The following is a 22470-nucleotide window of genomic DNA, read 5'->3' as shown; positions in this document are numbered from 1 at the left end:
TAGCGCCAGGCTCGCTCACCCCAGTGGGTCGGCCCAGGCTGGGAGGCCGCGGGCAGGGCGACGTACCCAGAGCCAGACACGCCCGTTCCCAGGGAGACAGACACGCGGCCCTCCCTTCGGCCTGCGTCTGGGACACACGTTCTCCCTCCACAAGAGAGGGACTCGGACCTCGTACCCCACAGCCTAGGGGTCCCGGCCGGCTGGCAGGAACCCCTGTGTGCGCCTGTAGCCCAACCTCAGCCTGTCCCGGACCCCTATTTTCATTGTGGGCTGGGGGCAGGGAGCACAGCCCTCTAATACCAGTGTGTGGGGAAGGAGTAGGGGGGAGTCCCTCAGTTGTAAGACCCCCATAGAGACCCCAGCCCCTCGGGGGGACCCCCCACGCTGCCTCACACTGGAGTCTCCCGGCACCCGCAGGCACAGGGAGGGTTTTGGGGTCACTAGGCTGAGTTTAAACTGGCTCTGGGTCTGTTTCCTGATCCAGCAACCGGACCGTTTAAGGGGGCCGCTCATCCTTAGGGAAGGCTTGGAAGGGCCGACGCGGAGCAGGGGCCTGCTGGAGATTGGGGGGAGGCTCTGACAAACTGTGTCCCCCTCCTCATCTTTCCTGGGGCCCATGGAGGCTGTTGGCTCCTCCGGTCTGGGGACAATGTGGGGGCTGTACCCGCTCACCCTGAAGTTATGAGCTCAGTTCTAGGGGTGCTGGTGGGGGGGGGGCCCTTCCTGGAGTCACTCCGACCTGCCCTCGCATGCTGGGCCTTTGGCATGGACCTGCCTGGAGCTGGAGGCCGGTGGCATCTAGGCCCTTGCCAGCCGGGATTCACTCCTTGGACGCACGTCCGGTAAAGGGGGAAACCTTCTACCCCAGGGCAAGATTTTGCTCCAGGTTTCCAGGTGGGGGGGTCACGCTGGGGCTGTTTGTGAATTTTTTAAAAGATCCCCAAGGTCTGTGACTCTCAGACTGTGGCACCTTTGAGGCTCTCCTGCTGCTCTTTGCAGCACAACCCCCGTGGCTGGGATTTGCTCTCTCCTCGTGGGCTAGTCTAGAGATGCCTTCGCATAAACAACTGTGCAATTAACCAATAAGCCTGGGCTTATAGATTAATCCTGTCAACTACACAGGTACACAGGGTGTGACTCACAGTTTCCAATGCAGCTAGCTGGAAGGGAGAGGAGTCCTGGGTGTGGTTATGCTCACTCAGGTGCTTAGCCCTGTAAGGTATTCAGCTGTTGTTATGTAAATACAGTTCCTGCTGGGTTGGGGAAGAAATCCAGGACCAGTTTGTGTGTGAATCCAGTTCAGTCAGTGCTGGGGGGCTGATGGATGCTCAGTTGTTAGAATCGGTGACGAGTCCTGTGGCACCTTATAGACTAACTGACGTGTAGGAGCATCAGCTTTCGTGGGCAAGGACCTTTGACGTCTCTCCTGCAGTTGTTAGAATGGTGTTTTGCCTGTTGTAACTCCTTTGGCTGTTGTGGGGTCAAAAGCCTTGAAACCCCCAAATGTAGGAATTGTAGAATATGACACCTGGGCTTGCAGGAGAGACACTGTCACTGCCAAGAGCTCCGATGGACAAGCCTCCTCCCTCCAGATTCAATTACTCGCCATCTAATAACCCCAGTCCAGCCACAGAGATCCAAAGGGAACAGGCTGGTGTGGAAGGAGCAGACCAGGCTCCTGTTTCTCAGCCATTTGCATCCCCGGGATGGCCTGGCTGCCTTCCTCGCTGTGCCACGGAGCATTCGGCCTGGGGCCCTGCCCATGCGAAGCCCCGTGTCTAGCGGGAACCCGCATCTCTGTGCTCCCCTGCAGGGAAAGGCAGCGCCGAGGCAGTGAGCTTGGGTAAGTGTCGGCTGCGGTGTCCGCTCTGGAGCAGCCAGGGCCGGTCTCTCAATTCCTAGGAAAGACAAATACGAGGTGGGCGTCCCCTTGGAACCTCGGGAGATCAAACATCTAACCTGACCAGCAGATAGATGGTAGATTGACACTCAGAGTAAGTGTGCTGCTGGGCCTATCTTTATATCCCTGGGGGCCCTTATTCTCTTTCTTATCTTAAGAGGCCAAATTGTACTGGTCCGTTTTGTGGCGCCAGTTCTTACAAGAAGTTTCAAGTTAATTTACACTTGTAAGAGAGGAAGATAGCTAAATTAGGAGTGCTGGGTGTTCTTTGTTGGGCGGGAGATTCCTCCCCCCGCGGACGGCTGTGTGTTCGTATCAATATGGGTTAAGTCAAGGGCACTCCTTGGCAGCTTCTTGGTCAGCAATTGGCGTATCTCTGTTTACAGCCATTCACGGTCACACAGCCTGGGCCTTCTGCTCTGTGTGCCCTGCATGCTCCAGGCAAGCAAAAATGGATGTTAAAAGGGGGGTTCATGTCTGGCTACACTTGCTCAGGAGAAGGGTTCTGATGCCTGGATCTAGAGTTTGCATCAGTTCCACTAGGACGTCATCTTCTCGCTGAGCCTGGTGGGGGCTCTGCTCTGCTCTGCCTGTCTCCAGCATGCTGGACCCCCCGCTACCATCACCACGTTTCCCAGACTGGTGCGATCTCTCTTCCCCCCTTCCCCTCTGCAACAACACTCCTCGTGCCTAAGCCAAACATCCTGTGGGTTTGCTCGTCAAGCAGCTCACTGGCAGAGCAGTTGCTGGGTGACAGTGGGGACAGGGAGGTGCTGAACCCGGAGGCCTATGAGGTGGCAGCTTGAAGTGCTGTTAAATCAGTCCACGGAGTGCAAGGGCCCAGGAGGTCACCGCTTGGCGTTGCTGTGCACCCAGCCTGCTCAGTCCAGGGACACCAAGGGGTCAGCTGGTGAGCGCTGATTAACCGCCCCTCCCACAGAGCTCTGGTAGTGGGTGTGAGTGTCGGTGAGCTCCTCTGCTTCTAAGGGGAGAAGAACCCAGTTCTGGGGGCCGTAGACCCTACAGCAGAGCCTCATGGGGAAGGAGGGAGAAGCAGAGCTCTGTTTTACAAGAGCTACACACGTTACGGGAGGAGTGTGTGAGAGAGATACACCTTCAGAGGTGGTGGCTGAGGGTCAGCACACCTTCGTCCCTTTATTATTTCTCAGGGAGTTTTCACATTTTGTTTCATTGTTCTCTAGGGCTCCCTAGCAAATTGTATTTGTCACAAGTACAGGCGGCAGGAGGTGCACTGTTCTACGGTGCCTGACGGTCTTTTTGAAAAGTCGGGGGGAGGGATGGTTCAGTGGTTTGAGCAATGATCTGCTAAACCCAGGATTGTGAGTTCAGTTCTTGAGGGGGGACATTTAGGATTTGGGGGCAAATGTGTCAAGGATGGTATTCACTCCTGCTGTGAGAGTAGGGGACTGGACTTGATGACCTCTTGAGGTCCCTTCCAGCTCTCTGAGATGGTCTATCTTCATACATTAACTTGCTACTGGTTGATTGCTGATTCAGCCACAGCACTTCTCGCCTTGCCTAACCCTTTCCCCCAGCCAAATCAGGCATTTGAAGTGAGGCACCCTGTTGCACAAGGGAGTTGGAAGATCCAGCTCTTCCCCCCCTCAGGTCATTTGTTAAGTGAGGATGAAAGGGAAAAAAACAAAACAAACTTTGCACGTGAGCCAGAGATTCCAACTGAAAGAGATGCCCATGTACAGACATGCACACACAAACCAAATAGCATATTGGACTCGTCCTTCCCCTTGTGCCTGCACATTCAGGCTGCGGCCAATCCTGCCTTTTCTGTTTCCAGAACTTATCAGGAAGCCTACCCCTCTCGCCTGCTGGGCTGAAGGTCTCTGGATCCCAGAGCGGAGCGTGGACCCGGGATCCTTACCCATTCCTGGGGAAGTGGCACCAGCGGGGAGATAGCCAGAGTCAGCGTGGCGCCGACAGAGGGATTGAAGGCCGGTACTGCAGTAGGGGGAACGCTGAGGGACCCAGCCAGAAGGCTGAGGCACGAAGAGGGTTCTGCGGTTCATGGCATGAGAGTGGCTCCAGACCAGAGAGAAGGGGTATGTTGGGGTATGTCTAGACTATATGGCTCTGTCGACGGAGCCATGTAGATTTGTGTACTCGATAAAGGGAAATGAAGCGGCAATTTAAATAATCGCCGCTTCATTTACATCAAGATGGCTGCCACACTGTGCCGATCAGCTGTTTGGTGGCACAGCGCGGTAGTCTGGATGCTCCGCTGTTGACAAAGGAAACCTTTGTCAACCGCCCCGGTGAACCTCATTCCACGTGGCATAATGAGACGGTCGACAAAGGCTTCCGTTGTCGACCGCAGAGCGTCTAGACTACCGCGCTATGCCGCCAAACAGCTGATCGGCACAACGCAGCAGCCATTTTGATGTAAATGAAGCGGCGATTAGTTAAATTGCCGCTTCATTTCCCTGGCTGTGTCTACACTGGCAAGAATTTCCGGATCTGCTTAAAACAGAATAGTTTTCGTTATAAGTATTTCCGGAAAAGGAAATACATTGGCAGGCTGCTTTTCCGGAAAAGCCCTTTTTCCGGAAAAGCATCTGTGGCCAATGTAGACGCGCTTTTCCGGAAAAGAGCCCCGATCGCCATTTTCGTGATCGGGGCTTTTTTCCGGAAAAGACTACTGGGCTGTCTACACTGGCCCTTTTCCGGAACAGTGTTCCGGAATAAGGACTTATGCCCGAGTGGGAGCAGAATAGTTTTTCTGGAATAGCGGCTGATTTTGTATAGTAGAGCATCATTGCTTTTCCGGAAATTCAAGGGCCAGTGTAGACAGCTCGCAGCTTATTCCGGAAAAGCGGCTGATTTTCTGGAATAAGTGGCCCAGTGTAGACACAGCCCCTATGTCTAGAAACCTCATTTATATGGCTGTGTCGACGGCGCCATGTAGTCTAGACATACCCTCAGTGTGCAGGGGCCCACAGGTGGGAAACAGGGGACGGGGGAAGGGCTTTGTGGGGACTCAGGCCCTGGGAGAGAGGGTGCTGCTGGGGGACTCGCTGGGGAAGTGAAGCAGGTGAGGACGGGGCCTTTCTGGTGGCTCCGCATGACCCGGAATCCTGGGGGAAGAAAGGAAAAGATGCCCTGGGCTGGGGGTGGGTGACGCTGGGCAGGAGAGGGAGGGACTCTGGGGTTAGCTATGTCAGAGGCAGGGGAGACGATACCTGCCCCCCTCCCACGGGGAGCCATCTGGAGTGGGGGAGTCTGTGATGCGGCATCCAGCCAACACAGACAGGAAGGGGGTGGGACTGAGCCCAAAGCCAACACCTGGAGGAAGAGCCAGGGAGCAGGCAAGTGAGTACTAGCAGGCTCCCGGAGTTGGGAATAGGCTGGGCCTATCTAACTAAGAAGTTTTCACGAGAGGGGCTGCTCCTTGGAACGGGCAGTCACACCTTGGGAAAGGGAGGAGCACCTGGAGCTGACTTACCCAGAGAAAGGAGGAGAGCCAGGAGTGGGAGGAAGCTGCCCAGGGACGGAGCAGGCAGGGCTGGGAGAGGAAAGCCCAGGACGGCTGGAACCCACCTGGGTAAGTGGCACCAAGAGGGCAGTGGATGGGAGGCCCCCAGGAGTCACTGTGGACGTGAGAGATTTGAGTGGGGAACGCGGAGTGACCAGGTAATAGCTTATTTAGACCTCAACATATTCTATGTATAGCTGGGATTATGTGTGACAACGTGCATTCTTTGCATTTATCACCACTGACTTTCATCGGACATTTTCTTGGCCCGTTACCCAATGTTGTGAGATCCCTTTGTAACATTTCAGTCAGGTTTGGACTTCATATTTCCATTAATTTTGTATCATCTGCAAACTTTGCCATGTTATCACTTGTGAATATGTTGACCAGCCCGGGTCTCCGTACTCACTCTTCATGGGGGCACTGGTATTTCCTTCTCTGAGGCTGTGTCGAAACTACACCCTTTTTTCGATAAAGGGATGTAGATTAGACACGTCGATATTGCAAATGAAGCCAGGATTTAAATATTCCATGCTTCATTTGCATAAATGGTGGCTGCCGTTTTTTTCTGAAATGGGGCTTTTTTTGGGGAAAAAAAGGGCAGTTTAGACTGGGCATTTTTGACAGAAATGCCCCATTTTGAAAGTTCCTGTACTTCTCAAAAAAAAAAGGGGGGGTTCGATAAAGCTCCGTTTTGAAAAAAAGCGACAGCTGCCATTATGCAAATGAAGCGTGGGATATTTAAATCCTGGCTTCATTTGCAATTTTGACATGCCTAATCTACATCCCTTTATCAAAAAAGGGATGTAGTTCTGACATAGCCTTAGTTACAGATATTTCTCACTCTACAATGTGACAACTGGCTATTTATTCCTACCCTTTGTTTCCTGTCTTTTAACCAGGTAACAGTCCATTGAAGGAACTTTCTTCTTACTACACAATCCAGCACTTTTTAAAAGAACCTTTGGGTCTTGTTATAGGCTTCCTCCACACCCAAATCCATAAAATCCACTGGCTTCCCCTTGTCCACGTGCTTGTTGATCCCCCTCAAAGAATTCTAGTAGATTGGTGAATCGTTATTTCCCTTTACAAAAAGCCATATTGAGTCTTCTCCAAGATACTATGTTCTTTTGTGTCTGATAATTTGTGTGCAGTACCTGGTACTTTGTATTTTGGTCTGATTAATTCATTAAAAGGCACATTACCAGATAAACCAATGCAGGTATATCTCCTTACTTTAGAAGTGCAATGTACTCCATTTATTCACAGACTTAGTGAGTATTATAGACAGTTCCTGCAGATTTTCCCCTTCCGACACCTCAAATCCACAACTGCCAGAAAATTGCTCTTATGCCAGATACTGGAATGGAGTCCAGGCAGGTCTCACTTTCTCTCTTACAGCCTTATCTTAAAGATAACACAAGTGGTCCTCTTCGGCATTGAGGCTGCTGTTCACAAAGCTCTGGCTGACTTGGGAACATTGGCAGAACTGTCTATAATGGAGATGCACTGGTAATATCAATCAAGCGGGCCACGCAGAGGAAGCACACCTGAAACACTGGCCAGTCCAGACACGGGGCCAAATTCTGCTTCCTTCATGAGGCAACTTCAGATCCATTGAGGTTGTGTAGAAAGGGTGAATTTGGCCTGTGCGTTTATTTTTCATTTCACACAGACAAAAGAAAACAGAGGACAAATGGATAGTAACTCTGCTCCCACAGGGACTGCACAGCCAAGTAGACCATGTGAATTCTAATATTACCAATGCCCTGCAGTGAGAATCTACACGGAAAAATACACGAACCACTTCCTGAAAGGTGTGAATTACTTTGGCTCTTCTGCTCCCTCATAGGGAGCTCCCCAGACAAGACAGCGGGTTGTTCTGTTTTCTGGGCCTTTCCCTTGCTCTTTTTCAAACACACACCACTGTAGCTCAGTAGGGTCCTTTGCTTGCATGCAGTCTGCCGCTCCAGTAGAGTCCAGGCAGTTTCTCCTTCCTGTTATGTTCAGGGACCCTTTTCATTGCCACTACGTTCAGCAGAAAACTCCTCTGGTTTCAGGACTGCAAACTCCAGGGCTTTGCCCCACAGACGGTTCACAGGAGTTTTTCATAAATCATGGCATCAGTTGGAGAGATTAATGCCAACTCAGTTCTGTGATTTGGTTTAACTCCATGATTCCCACATTTTGCAATCAGCTGTCAATCACATAAGAAATAATCCAAAGGAATAATAACATTTGAAATCCTACCCTGTCGTATTTGACTCCCAGGGACGATCAATGAACCAGTAACACTGACTTTATTTGTTTCTTTTTATTAAGATTCATCTGCCCAAGGCAAAGCAACAATGTTGAAAATTGAAATAGGGCTTTGGCTCTTTTTTTTCTTTGCCATGGCCGTTGTCTATAAACTTTCTCCATCACCTGGCTGCAGCTTCTCATTCAAGCTGAGTCCTGAGCCATTCCTGACGCACAAGGCTGATGTGAACCAGAGCAGCGGCATCATCTTTGTGGAGACCACAGACCGCCTGAAGCTTTCTCCATTGGCTACATGTTCTGTGGAGTCTGCTGCCAGGGCCTACCCAGACAGACCTGTTCTTTTCTTCATGAAAGGGCTGAAAAATAACACATGGCAAGATTCAGATTCCACTTCTGCAGCCTTCGCTCTTCTGTCTGCAATGAAGAATGTCTTCCTTCTTCCTTTTGAGATGGAAACTTTTTTCGAGAACACACCTCTGTTCTCATGGTATCATAAGGTGAGAGGAAATATTAAGGGGGAAATATTTTAGATCAAGTAGAAATAGAGGGCAATGAAGGGCTTGGCACATTTTTATTCAAGTTTTGAAGCTGTTGTCCTTTTCTTGCAACCAGTGTGGACCCATTTTTCATGACTCTTTGCCATGCAAAAGTCAAAATATTGACTGAAATTGTTATGGCCATTGTGTATTTCCTGATGGATGAGTTATGGCAAATGGACTACTTCCATCATAATTTTATCAAAATGGGGAATCACCCCCTTTTCCAAAAAGGCAAGAGACTGATAAAAATGTTGTATTTGAAAAATTTCAGTCAGCATGAATTTAAAGTGAGGATTTACTGTTTGGGAAACATTATTTCAGTGCTTGTTAAATGTGCCTGACAGCAACAAAAATGTCTGGGCACAAGCTTTAGAAGTGAGAGAAGAATTCAGAGGTCAATTTGGGGGGAAAAGCCTCCACTCTTTACCCACTCGTCTCAGAAGTGTTTTTCTGAGAGTTCACACCCCTCTGAGTTTTTGTTTTGAAAACGTAGGCAGGCATCCTCCTAAACAGGAAGGGTACGTCTACACTAGCCCCCTAGTTTGAACTAGGGTGGCAATTGAGGGTGACCGAATTTGCAAATGAAGACAGGATTTAAATATCCCGCGCTTCATTAGCATGTTCCCAGGCGGTCGCCATTTTGGAAACTGACTAGCCCGGAATAACTGCCCGTGTCCACATGCGGCAGAGAAGCGTGATTCCGAGATAAACCCCTTAGTTCGAATTAACAGTTAAACCTCATTCCATGAGGATCACCAAAGAATGAGGTGATCACCAAATTCAGTATAAAGCTTCCCCTTATCGTAACTTAAGGCAAGGTCAGGATCCGGTTGTGCCAGGACAATGGGATGTGCCTGGAATGGGATTGCTTCTCAAAGCCATACAGAAAAGAGACAGAATCAATAGGCAGGTGAAAGGGGCTGGCTAGGGTGAGCCCCTGCCCACCCATCATGGACTGCCCCATCCCTGAGCCTCCCACCCCCCACAGCACTTTAGGGAGGGCATTAGGGGCTCAAGCTCTCCTTCTGCTCTTCCCTCAATTCATATGGAGACACTGCTGGCTGTTCCCCTTTATCAGGGAGCGAGGGAAAAGTGCACAGTTGGCTGCATTCCTCACTCTGGCTGGGGAGTGCAAGGGAGAGATGAACCATGGAGAGGCTCTTTTCATCTGACCCCAAGCTGCTGCGGTGAGAGAGGACTGGGGTCGTCCTCTCTCCTCGGGCAGCCTGAACCCCTCCTCCCTAGCCCCACCCCACAGCAATGATTGAAATGAAGAGAAACAAAAATTAACTGAGTTAAGGACCCAAGCAAAGCCGAGTAAATCTTCGTTTATTTTTAAATGAAAGAGGAGACTGAATAATAAGCAGCAGCTGGGTGGAATATTGGTACACCAGCCCACCCTGCCACTGCATAACTCAAAGCCTGAATTTCTCTCTCACTTTTTAACCTCTGTTGAGATTGCCAGGAGGGGTCTATTCCAAAGTTCCGGGAAGTCAATGAGACTCTCTCAACTGATTCATAGAAGCTTTGAATAAGACAGGGAGTGTGTCAATTCAGATGGGAAGGGGATTTGTTTGTGGAAGTAACAATTAATGATCAATGCTAATGAAAGGTAATAATAATGGAGAACTACATAAAACTGAGGAGGTTAATTAAAGAGAAATAAAAAGGCACAGTACCAAATGTGATAGCTCTGCAAGCTGCATGGAGACTTTTTAAAGTCACCAGAATAGAGGCTTGTCTTAAATATATACCCCAAATTAAAAAAAAAAAAAGAAAGAAAACCAAAATTGCCACTGTGGCTGAACAACAAAACAAAGGAAGCAGTGAGAGAAAAAAAGATGGAAGTTAAATCTTAGTAAAGACAGTAGAAAGGAGCATAACTTCTGGCAAATTATATCTAAAAATATAATTAAAACCAAAAAACAATTAGAAGAACAGCTAGCCAAAGACTCAAAAAGTAATAGCAAAAAATATTGTCAGTACATCAGAAGCAGGAAGCTTGCTAAACAACCAGTGGGGTGACTGCATAATTGAGATGTGAAAGGACACTCAAGGATGATAAAGCCAATGTGAAGAAACGAAATTTATTCTTTGTATCGAGGATGTGAGGGAGATTCCCAAAAGATTTAAGGTGACAAATCTGAGGAACTGTTCTAGATCGAGGTGTCATTAAAGGAGGTTTTGGAACAAACACATATAATAAACGGTAATAAGTCACCAACACCACATGGCATTCACCCAAGAGTTCTGAAGGAACTCAAAGATGAAATCACAGGCCTACTACTGGTAGTGTCAGAGGGGTCACTATTTTAGTCTTGTGGAAGAAAACATTGTCCTCACTCTGAGTTTGTAAGCAACAAGTAGCCAGAGGCAGTTTTATTACGAGCTGCAGCAAGGGAAAAACTGGTTCGGACAGGGAGGAAGCCCTCCCCCCCCCCCCCTCCGAGGCAGATCTTCGAATACAAGCAATTATGAAGCAGTTTATATACTGTCTATTAAATATAATAACAATAACAATTAGTCTCCTTCCCATTACAAACACCAATGGCTAACAGTTATTTAGTTCCACCCAGATGCTCCTTATCTCAAGGTCCCTACCAGAGTCAGCATTCTATCCTTATCTCCGTATGGAGGCGAGAGGCGAAGGCAGCGTCTAATTACAGATCTCGCGTTGTCAGGCCACAGACTTAGCCTGACTCTTGCTCTCTTGTTAACAAGACCAAGATGGCTGCACACAAATTCCCTTATTCCCTTTTCCTGCCTCCACAATCCCCCCTTTTGTGCCCACAGCACAACTATCCCTCCAAACCTTTATCTTCATTAAACATTACACAATTAGCACAAACACAAAAGCTATCTCTACCACCACATCCCTTACAACAATCAAATATGAAACTTTTAATAAGCAAAAGCAATATAATCATTAATATCCCCAATATAATTCTATGATGGGGGTGTTCTATAATTTTAGTAACATCATACAACATATAATTAGTAACCAAATTAGGGAGGGCAGGTACATGCTGATGGTACCTGTCCATAAGCACAGAGTCCAGATCAAAGGGAGAAACCCAAACCACTCCCACAAGTTTCTCCTTGGCAATATACAATACTTCGCTTCTTTCACCAAGGTCAGTTCTTAATGTCCTTTTGTAGTCAGAAATCTTTGGGCTTTGGCGGTGTCAGAGGAGCGGACTTTTCCTCTTTTTTTTTCTTGAAACAGTCGTGGTTCAGCATCATGCAGGGGAGAGGTTACCAGCACATCACCCTGTAATGTTTTGGTTCTTCTGGGCTACGTCTACACTGGCCCCTTTTCCGGAAGGGGCATGTAAATTTCACTAGTCATCGTAGGGAAATCCACGGGGGATTTAAATATCCCCCGCGGCATTTAAATAAAAATGTCCGCCGCTTTTTTCCGGCTTTTAAAAAAGCCGGAAAAGAGCGTCTAGACTGGCCCCGATCCTCCGGAAAAAGTGCCCTTTTCCGGAGGCTCTTATTCCTACTGTAGAGCCTTTTTCCGGAGGATCGGGGCACTTTTTCCGGAGGATCGGGGCCAGTCTAGACGCTCTTTTCCGGCTTTTTTAAAAGCCGGCGGACATTTAAAAAAGCGGCGGACATTTAAAAGCGGCAGACATTTTTATTTAAATGCCGCGGGGGATATTTAAATCCCCCGCGGATTTCCCTACGACAACTAGTGAAATTTACATGCCCCTTCCAGAAAAGGGGCCAGTGTAGACGTAGCCCTGGTGTCCAGCAGGTAGGAAAGCAGGACCAGAAGAGAGAGGCTTATCAGCAATTGGGGTAGGATCATTTCGAGATGGAGGGATCTTTTTGCAGTGAGAAGCATTGGCCAACAGTCAGTTCTTGGCACTTCACAGCGGTGTTGGTGGTTAGCAAAACTTGGTAAAGGTCTTTCTAGAGCAGTCTTTTGCTGATGGACATAAGAGTCTCTATTCTCTGAGCTAAAAGCCAGCTAGCTCCTTTGGAACCAAGGTTATTTCCTAGGAATAAAGCAAATTGTAAAAACAATCCCGCGCGGTTGTTTGGTTGTTTGGTACCAGCCTTATCAAAGTGAGGCCCTTTTGCAATGTGGTTGCCAGGGGAACCAGGGTCACAGTAACTGTTGAACTGTTTTACTTCCCAAGCTGGCCTAATACTTTCAGGTTTGAGTTGTCAGTTCTCAGCAAGATACCATGGATTGCCTCAGTTTACTCCTATAGTTCCTTTCTCTTGACTTTGGGGTTCTCCTTAACCCACCAGGTTAAATACAATTTAAGGGGTTTTAATTTACTCTGGAAGTACCAGTATATCACCAGCATTATTATAAATGTTAAAATCAAAACTTCCCACATAATTTGGCAAACACAATTTAAATCCATCTTTAAGATATTTCATCACCTTACTGGCGCTGCCCATGATTATAGGTTTGACCTCTACTGCCTGGTTGAGTGCTGCAGAGGTAGGTGTTTGGCATGGCCCACGGTGTTTCCCTATCTGTGTGTACCTCAGACGGCCAGCCCCAACATATCTTTGGGCATTGGCCACCAACTCCTCGATCTTCGCCTGCAGGGCCAGTAAACCCTCCTCTAGGTACTTACTTCCGCCGTGCCACTCAGAATCTCATGTTAGGTTACTCATCACTGCCGAAGTGCGATAGAGCCGCATTCCATCAACGGTCAGGATCATCCGGCGAGGGGCTGTTATACACACAGACGGATATGTAGAGGGGCAGGATGGAGTGATCTGTCTGGGTAGTCAAACACCAGTAGGTACCGTTTATTTGGACCAGCTCGATGTTTTTGTTTCTCTGAGACAACCACATCAAACCTAGGCAGATTCGTCATGATGTTAAATGGGCAGGTACATAAAATTTCCTTATCCAAGTGGATGCAACAATCCCTGGGTATAGGGAGGCTCCCACACCTTCAGAATAAGCGATGCCCTTGATCTATCTATATGCTCCTGCTTTGGTACAGGTAGGGAGGTTACCATTCTGATCTGATCTGAGTGAGGAATCCCCAGAGGGGCCAAAAACGAACTGTTATACTATGCCCTGTCCAGGTGGGCCTTTGGGTCCTCATGGATTCTCTACTTCCCCACTCCCGTGGGTAGGACGGGGGAGATGGGGACTCATCACCATAAGGGCTGGGTGGTTAAAGCTATCCTATTCTTCAATACTGGCCGTCTAATACCTTTAATTTAGTTCCATTAATTAACAATCCAATTAGTCTCTGGTCCAAATATCTGGTTAGGTTTAGTGAAATGGACACAGAGCTGGACAGATCCTTCAAACTATTCAGGATCAATCGGTTGGCTTGGCTGGTGTCTAGGCCTTTACGAGCACTGGATATTACTGCATCTACCAGCCTGGATTCTCATACAATTTCTGGGCTATGACATAAGTGTTGCTGACGGAGTTTCCAGGCCCAAACCAATCTGCGATGGTATCTGCTAAGCCCCTTCGTTGCCTAATCAGGCACTTGCCAATTTGATTAGCCAGTTTAGCACACAGCTGGTCTATACCAGTGTGGAACATCACCAATGTAAGGACCAGTGACAGTTGTCCTGGTTCTGAGACGGGTCTGTTCAGGGCATGATGCACAATTGGGAGGCTCTATTTTGTCCTTAAGGACCTGGTTAATAATATCCAAATGAGGGCAAGTTAGCAATGGCCATTGTTTAACAAATGACAGCCATGCCTCAGGGGTTACCTTTGTCTGGGCTTTAAGTGGTAAGCCTCAGTGGGAGTCAGTAGGTCCAACTTCAGTGGCCTAATGTTAGTGTTTAGCTTCTTTCCCACAATATTCCATACAAACTTTAACTCAGAGGACTGTGTATTCTTTGTCCTCGTAGTGTTCATGTTGTTACAATAAACAAAATAAATGTGTGAATGAGGGGTGGCCCAAGGCCATGTATTCCCCATTGCTATTAGTGTGTATTTGTTCTATGTATGTGACTTGAAGGAGGTTACATTGACTAGAGTCACTGTTTCTCTTATAGGACCAAGCATGGTTCACAGATGTTTAATTGTTAATAGGAACCCATGCAATTCCATAATTCTTGAGGCCTTTTAAGGCATCAGGCACCAATGAGTAGCAGGGCAAGTAGCTGTTATTGCAATGGTGAGGTTACTAGTTTCCTCATTGTTGTGGGCATCTTTACTTAAATATGCTGATGTCCCACTTGCCCGTGTTGTTTCTTATAAATTTCTTATTATCTCTGGCCAAACCACTTTATGGTTGGTGTGCAAATTTACAGAAGCTAAATATTTCATTTGTGTAGCCATTAAAGCAAAACCAATCCGGTGGGGGAGAGGGCTGGTACCCCACTCCCAGTCCTTCTGTTCACGTGATGCACTCCTTGCTTCCTTCCAGTTCCTTTTTTGTTCACCTGTGGAGACATTGTTAACATTCTCCTAGCCTAAACAATTTCCAAACTATTATCCTTTCACTGAATTTTAAAGTTGCCAATTGATTGGGCCCAATTATTAATTTTGATGGTTTAAATTAATGCTTCTGCTTTACTCAAATTATCCTTTCATTAAAACAATATCCTACACACAACAATATTTGCAATACGTATTACAATTAAGACACACAAGACAAACTTGGACAGAACACAAACTTATTGTGTCATGACACAGAACCATGGTTTTTTGTTGTTGTTTGTTGTTTTTCTTCAGCTGGCACCAGTGCTTTCTGATGATCTGAAAGACAAGAAAATATTTCTACCCCCGTCGGGGTGGCCCATTATAACTTAAAATACTGCCTAAGATCTGCTAGGGGAACCTGTTACAGGTAGTTCCTTACCACTTCCATGGGCGAATGAGCTATAACTTTACGAGAACAAGGGCGCTTCATCGGTACTCTTGACCTTCCACTCCCTCGAATTACCTCTAGAGTTGCTAGCCCTCCCCAACAGTGACATGCCTCAGTTTCCCTCTTGTACCACAGATCAGGCTTAATGTGTGAAGCTATAATGCTTCTCCTTAGCACAAGGTGTTGGTTAGTTATTGTTCCAGCAAGCAAAAAGCTTTTCTTTTCCTGAAAAGAATCATATACAGTGTTACTTATTAAGACTATAGTAATAATAATATTGACATTAAATTTTGTTAAATGGGCGCTTATAAATATTTTGTTTGTATTTGGACAATTTACTTGAGGGGACAGGTGTTTTATATTCCTTTGAAATAGCCAGGCAGCCTGTATTCACATATAATGTTGGATTTGAAAGCAAGCCAAAAGTGTTATCAACTCAGCCTTGAACAGAGACACAGTGAAGTTTCAGGGCTTGGATTCTTAAAACAAAGATTTGTTTTCTTAAAGAGTAAATTTAACCTTAAGGATTGAATGTATAGATTTCATTCTTTTATACAGTTAACCAGTTAAGTGTCAATAGAATTCCTTCTTTTCCTTTTGCAGATTTAACAAAAGAGTCCGTAGCCAAATAGTTAAATTTGATTGTTTCTTTGCCTGGATTATTGAAAAAGGCTGCAAGAAACAAGGAGCCACTTTTTAAAGCAGGTTTCCCTTCATATATTACAATAATCGCTTAATTCCTTCTTATGATCTGTCCTGATTCCTGCTAAATGACCCTTCCCAATGACACATGTTTGTCCAGTATTAATGTGGTAAGGAGGATGGGCTTTCCCATTAGCCCCCTCACCTCCTAATTCTTTTCAATAGGTAAATCCAAATGTGTATTATTGCAGTCAGCTATTACTAATTTTAAACTTCTCAGTATAGGGTTTTCATAACATCCATGCTGCAGCAGTTGATCTATGCTGCTGACTCTGGGGTGGATCACTCGACCATGCTCTGTAAGGAGATTTATTTTGCAGAATGTGTCTCCTTGTTAGGGCAGATTTAGCTTCTAGTGATTACATCTTCAAATTCAATTCCCACTAGTTGGCTTTTAGGGTGGCTTTTAGGTTACGTCCTCCCACGCCCTCAAGCTAATTATAACAGTGTGTGAGGGAAAGGTTTTAACTGTTTTTTTTTCTGGACGGCCCCCACTTGTGCGTTGAGAAACATCCTTGGGTAGCCTGCGATTCCAGCCAGAGAGGCTGTAGTTATCTATCTATTTGCTAACAAGGGCTTGAGAATCTCCTAAAGTTGCTTGGCAGCCCTTTCCTACTCCTGCGTTGTGTTCCGTGTATATGTTTCCAACCAAAATGCCTAGGGCCAATATGGCTTGATGGTCGGCAGGCATTCCTTCCTTGAGAATTTGGAGGAATACTTCCCACAAGCTGTTAAGTCTATTCCAAAACTCAGTATTTTGCTTTGGATCGGACAGATTTGTAACTAGAGCCCGTTCTTCCAAAGGGAAGATCTGACACCTTTCAATTATCTTCTGTGCCTCCTCTTTATCTTCAGTAATGTGTGATAAGGGCCCATATAGGGTTGGGCATAGAAAGGAGTGGAGGGGGTAATGTTGGGCCAAATTCCCCCCTAAGCTTGGGAGAGGCTGTGCACTTGCGTGTAAGTTACATTTCTCACTGCAGGGCAGATTTTTGCTTTTCTGAGCTTCAATCTCATCCCTCAAGGCTTTAATTTCTTTCTCTGTCAATCTGTCAAATGCTTACAGGTCCTTGGACCATGATGCACGTACATGTAGTACGCAGGGGTGCCTTTCAGCGGTCTGGGAGGGTATGCTTAGACTGATCCCCATCCATTTTAGTCATTCAGGGGAGCATCCTGTCCATTCCCTGTCTGTTCAGTGGCTTATAGGAAACTAAATCTACACACTCCAAAGAAGGGGTCTGCTGGGTCTAGAGTGTCAGACCTTATCAGCAGCTCATGAAATAAGAGGAGTCGTCACTCCCTCACATATCTGCTCAGTCTCGAGGTTTGGCTGACCCCCCTTGCGTTCAGAACTCCCTTGTGGGAGAGCCCTGGTGCGGCTGGAATCAGCTTACTTTTCAGAGACCTGGGCAGCGGCATTCACACTCCACTCATTACATTCACCCTCAGCATGCTTTTCACACAAAAATTTTCCCACTTTTAGATGCATCTCTCATTATGGACCTCGTCCATATTTGGGGCGGCAAACAACACTGTTCCCCCCAGGGGCGGCAAACAACACGTTTCCCCCCAGAACCACAGCAGTTCCCAGCACTGCATAAACCTAGGTGCCTTATGTCCGGACGCAATACAACCTTCTTCCCGTACCCGGGGCGGCACCACCAATATCACAGCAGTTCCCAGCACTGCGTAAACTTAGGCCTACTCGGGGATGACAAAACAACCTCCCCGGAACCGTTTTGCGTCTGACCTTGTTGCAGATTCAAGAAGTTCGGATGGCGTGAGCCCACAAGAAGCAGACGACCCTACAGGCAGTCCTCCTCCAAACCCCAGTAGAGATTTCAAAAGGTCTTTTACCTCTCGTTTGGCGCCATGGGGGTGAAGGGGGATGGTCTGCAGCCACTGTCGCTGTCTTCAATCGGGCATTGCCATCCGAGTCACGGCACCAAATTGTGGAAGAAAACATTGTCCTCACTCTGAGTTTGTAAGCAACAAGTAGCCAGAGGCAGTTTTATTACGAGCTGCAGCAAGGGAAAAACTGGTTCGGACAGGGGGGAAGCCCCTCCCCCCCCGAGGCAGATCTTCGAATACAAGCAATTATGAAGCAGTTTATATACTGTCTATTAAATATAATAACAAAAGCAATTAGTCTCCTTCCCATTACAAACACCAATGGCTAACAGTTATTTAGTTCCACCCAGATGCTCCTTATCTCAAGGTCCCTACCACAGTCAGCATTCTATCCTTATCTCCGTATGGAGGCGAGAGGCGAAGGCAGCGTCTAATTACAGATCTCGCGTTGTCAGGCCACAGACTTAGCCTGACTCTTGCTCTCTTGTTAACAAGACCAAGATGGCTGCACACAAATTCCCTTATTCCCTTTTCCTGCCTCCACAGTCTATATTTGCAAAAACGAAGAAGCCTGTGGTAGCTTGAAAACAGATGTATTTGGGCATTTGTGGGGAAAGACGATGCATTTAAAGAGTTCTGTGCCCAGGAAAGCTTATGCCCAAATAAATTTGTTCATCTTTATGATGTCGCAGGACTACTCACTGTGGTTTATAACCTATCCTTTAATTCAATTTCTCTGCTAAATGACTGGAGGATAGCTAATGTGACACCATTTTTTTAAAAGGGCCCCAGAAGTGATTTGATCAATTACAGGCTGAAAAACTTGACTTCAGTATCAGGCAAAGTGCTTAAAATTATGGTAAAGAAAAATATTGCCAGACATGCAGATGAGCATACTTTGTTGAGGCTCAATCAACAAAGATTTTGTAAATGGAAATCATGACTCATCAATCTACTAGAATTCTTGCGGAGAAGGGGGATCCAGTGGACGTAGTGCACTTAGAATCCCAGAAAGCTTTTGACAAGGTCCCTCACCAAAGGCTCTTATGCAAAGTAAGTGGTCATGGGATAAAAAGGAAAATCTTGTCATGGACTGGTAACTGATACAAAAATAGGAATTAAAGGGTAGGAGTAAGTGGTCACTTTTCAGAATAGAGAGAAGTAAATATTAGTGACCCCAGAAGACCAATCCTATTCAACACAGTCATAAATGATCTGGAAAATCATGGCAAACAGTGAGGTGGTAAACTTTGCAGATGATACAAAACTACTCAAGTTAGTTAAGGCAGATGGTGAAGAGCTCCAAAAGGATCTCTCAAAACTGGTGACTGGGCAACAAAATAGCAGGTGAAATTCAAGGTCCACAAATGCAAAGTAATGCACCTTGCAAAATTTAATCCCAATTATCCATATAAAATGATGGAGTCAAAAGTAGCAGTTACCACTCAAGACAGAAATCTTGGAGTTATTGTGGATAGTTCTCTGAAAACGTCTGCTCAATGTGCAGTGGCAGTCAAAAAAAGCAAACAGAATGTTGGGAATCATTAGGAAAGTGATAGATGGTAACAGAGAAAATACATAAATCCAGGCTGAATACGGCATGCCAATGTGATTGCCTCATCTCACAAAAGATACACTGGAATTGGAAAAGGTTCAGAAAAGTGCAACAAAAATGTTAAGGGGTATATGCAACAGCTTCTGTACGAGGATTGATTAATAAGACAAGTACTTTTCAGCTAGGGAGATATGGCTGAAGTCTAAAATGTTGTAACTGGGGTAGACAAAGAAGATAAGGAACTGATATTTACACCTTCTCATTACACAAGAACAGGGGGTCACCAAATGAAATGAATAGGTAGCAGGTTTAAAACAAAACAAAAAAAAAGAAATATTTCTTCTCACAACTCACAGTCAACCTGTGGAACACCTTGCCAGAGGAAGTTACGATGGCCAAGACTGTAATAGGGTTCAAAAAAGAACTAGATAAATTCATGGAGGATAGGTCCATCAATGGCGATTAGCCAGGAAGGGTAGGAATGGTGTCCCTAGTCTCTGTCAGAAGTTGGGAATGGATGAATGGATGTAAAGTAATGCACATTGGAAAAAATAACCCCAACTATACATATAATATGATGGGGGATAATCTAGCTACAACTAATCAGGAAAGAGATCTTGGAGTCATCGTGGATAGTTCTCTGAAGACGTCCATACAGTGTGCAGTGGCAGTCAAAAAAGCAAACAGGATGTAAGGAATCATTAAAAAAGGGATAGAGAATAAGACGGAGAATATCTTCTTGCCCTTATATAAATCCATGGTACGCCCACATCTGGCATACTGCGTACAGATGTGGTCTCCTCATGAGGAGTAACGGTAGTTCGAACTAGGAAGCCTAGTTCGAACTACCTAGTTCGTGCTGCGTGTAGCCGCGCAGCACAGGGTTCGAATGAGCGGGGATTTAAAAATGGCGGAGCCCCGCTTATGCAAATGAAGCCCGGGAAATTCAAATCCCAGGCTTCATTTGCAAGTGCGGTATGCCTACATTACCCTCCTAGTTCGAACTAGGAGGGTAGTGTAGACATACCCGAGGAGACTAAGGGGGGATATGTTACAGGTCTATAAAATCATGAGTGGTGTGGAGAAAGTGAATAAGTAAAAGTTATTTATTTGTTCCTATAATATAAGAACTAAGGGCCACCAAATGAAACTCATGGGCAGCAGGTTTAAAACAAATAAAAGGAAGTTCTTCTTCACACAGCGCATAGTCAATCTATGGAACTCCTTGCCTGAGGAAGTTATGAAGCCTAGGACTAGAACAGGGTTTAAAAGAGAACTAGATATATTCATGGAGGTTTAAGTCCATAAATGGCTATTAGCCAGTATGGGTAAGGAATGGTGTCCCTAGTCTCTGTTTGTCAGAGGGTGGAGATGGATGGCAGGAGAGAGATCGCTTGATCATTACTTGTTCGATTCACTCCCTCTGGGACACGTGGCATTGGCTACTGTTGGCAGACAGGATACGGGGCTGGATGGACCTTTGGTCTGACGCAGTACGGCCGTTCTTATGTTCTTATGACGGGAGGGATCACTCGATGATTCCCTGTTCTGTTCATTTCCTCTGGAGCACTTGGGGTCAGCAGACAAAATCCTGAGCTAGATGGATATTTAGTGTGACCTAGTATGGCTATTGTTGTGTTATTATGATTCAGATTCTCATTATTTCATAACTGTCGAATGTTTCCTTGGGGTTTCCTGTGCCTTGGACACACTCGTACTATGACAATGAACAAAAGCAACATCTGCTCTTGCCTTTTTCCAGCAACATTTCATACCTGAAAAAGAAAAATGGACATTAATTAGGGTAGACACGTCTGGGAGTTTTGTACAGTATATAGCTAACAGGAGCAGGTGTTGAGATGTTTCAAAGTGGTGTCAATTGCATCTTTGTGATCCCTTTCCAACTCTGCAGGTAAATCCAGCCCAGGAAAGGTACTGGCTGCATGTCAGCTCTGACGCTAGCAGATTTGCACTCATCTGGAAATACGGTGGGATCTACATGGACACCGATGTCATCTCCATCAGGCCTATTCAAGTGGAAAACTTCCTGACAGCCGAGGCATCCCAGGTCTCTGGCAGTGCGATTTTTGGCTTTTCTCGCCATCACGGGTTCCTCTGGGATTGCATGGAGGATTTTGTTCAAAACTACAAAGGACACATTTGGGGCTACCAAGGTCCTAGCTTACTGACAAGGAGGCTTAAAGCGTTGTGCAGCCTGACCAATTTCCAGAACATGGAGGATATAAACTGCCAGAACATTTCCTTCCTGCATCCTCAGCGTTTCTACCCCATCCCGTACTCGGCATGGAATCGGTACTTCAAGGTCTGGGAGAAGATGCCGAACTTCAAGAACTCCTATTCTCTGCATCTGTGGAACTACATGAACCGGAAACAGAAGCCTGTGGTTGCAGGAAGTAACACCTTAGTGGAAAACCTCTTCAAAACATATTGCCCCACCACGTATACGGTCCTTATTCAAGGCCCAGAAGGCAGTGGTCCATATGCAACAAAACAAGACTGAATGATGGCATCTAGAAGAACGAGGTAACCCTTCCAGCCCTGAGAGTCCGGTAATTAAAATAAATTGTGCGCAACACGGATCACGGATCTCCTCTGCGTCAGTGACTCAGAATACAGCTCTTCTTCCAAGTTTCCCCAGGACCTAATGAATTGAGTAGGAAGATAGGGGTATAAATACAATTTTTGCCTCTCCTTTGCTTCAGCTCTGGACCCTGCCGTCTGCACAGCGACATTTTAAATGTCTCTATAAATAAAAGCTCCACCCCACCCAATGGCTCTGAATTTGTATTTCCTCACCTAAGCCTCCCTCCAGCATCTGGGATGGGCAAAGGAAAGGGGGGGAGGGTCTGTGCTCAGTGATGGTTTCTGTGTGAGTCTCTCTCAGTCCTTAAATGGCCCCGTTCTTGCAGCATGTGGGCGTCTCCCCGCAGCCCCGTGCGGCTGGGAAGCTCTGTTCTCCCTGCTGGAGACCCCGTCGTGGAACTGAGGCCTGGAGCCCCACGTGGGACCCAGGGACCCACCCCCAGTGCCAGGCACTGCCGCCACCCACACAGCCCCAGTCAGCCACGGCCTGGCCCTGCCGCTGCCCGGACTCCTGCTGCCAGATCCCCTGCGCCTCAGTTTCTGCCTCCAGGCCCCTGCAAGGCCCAGTCTGGCAGGCGTGCGCTGAGCTCCCCTCGCTCCGCACAACACGGGCCGGGGAGGAGCCTCCCTGACAGCCTCAGCCCAGGCCTGAGGGGACCGCGGGGTTCGCCCCCCCCCCCCGCCCGGCCGGGGGAAGGGCTGGAGCCCGGGGCGGGGGGCCGCTGGAG

The 22470-nt window shown here is 46.9% G+C and overlaps 1 protein-coding gene across 4 annotated transcripts; it reads left to right on the top strand.

Annotated features, from left to right (window-relative positions):
• Positions 1 to 3845: 3845 nt before the first annotated feature.
• Positions 3846 to 21881, top strand: LOC142830729 (alpha-1,4-N-acetylglucosaminyltransferase-like). Of its 4 annotated transcripts, none has more exons than XM_089780913.1 (3): positions 3846 to 3978; positions 7731 to 8164; positions 21051 to 21881. In XM_089780913.1, exons 2-3 carry the CDS (start codon positions 7757 to 7759, stop codon positions 21657 to 21659), a joined length of 1017 nt encoding a protein of 338 aa, XP_089637039.1. In that variant the 5' UTR covers positions 3846 to 3978; positions 7731 to 7756; the 3' UTR covers positions 21660 to 21881. The 4 variants fall into 4 exon arrangements, with proteins under 4 accessions (XP_089637039.1, XP_089637038.1, XP_089637041.1 ...); XM_089780912.1 differs by lacking the exon at positions 3846 to 3978 and adding an exon at positions 5070 to 5477 and having other exon boundaries at positions 21051 to 21880; XM_089780915.1 differs by lacking the exon at positions 3846 to 3978 and adding an exon at positions 5432 to 5566.
• The last annotated feature ends 589 nt before the right edge of the window (positions 21882 to 22470 follow it).

This window comes from Pelodiscus sinensis, chromosome 10 (genome assembly GCF_052426305.1).
Source record: "Pelodiscus sinensis isolate ZL-2025 chromosome 10, ASM5242630v1, whole genome shotgun sequence".
Classification (NCBI taxonomy): domain Eukaryota; kingdom Metazoa; phylum Chordata; order Testudines; family Trionychidae; genus Pelodiscus; species Pelodiscus sinensis.
Note: the sequence above shows the minus strand (reverse complement) of the source record. Positions and strands in the feature narration are given on the sequence as shown.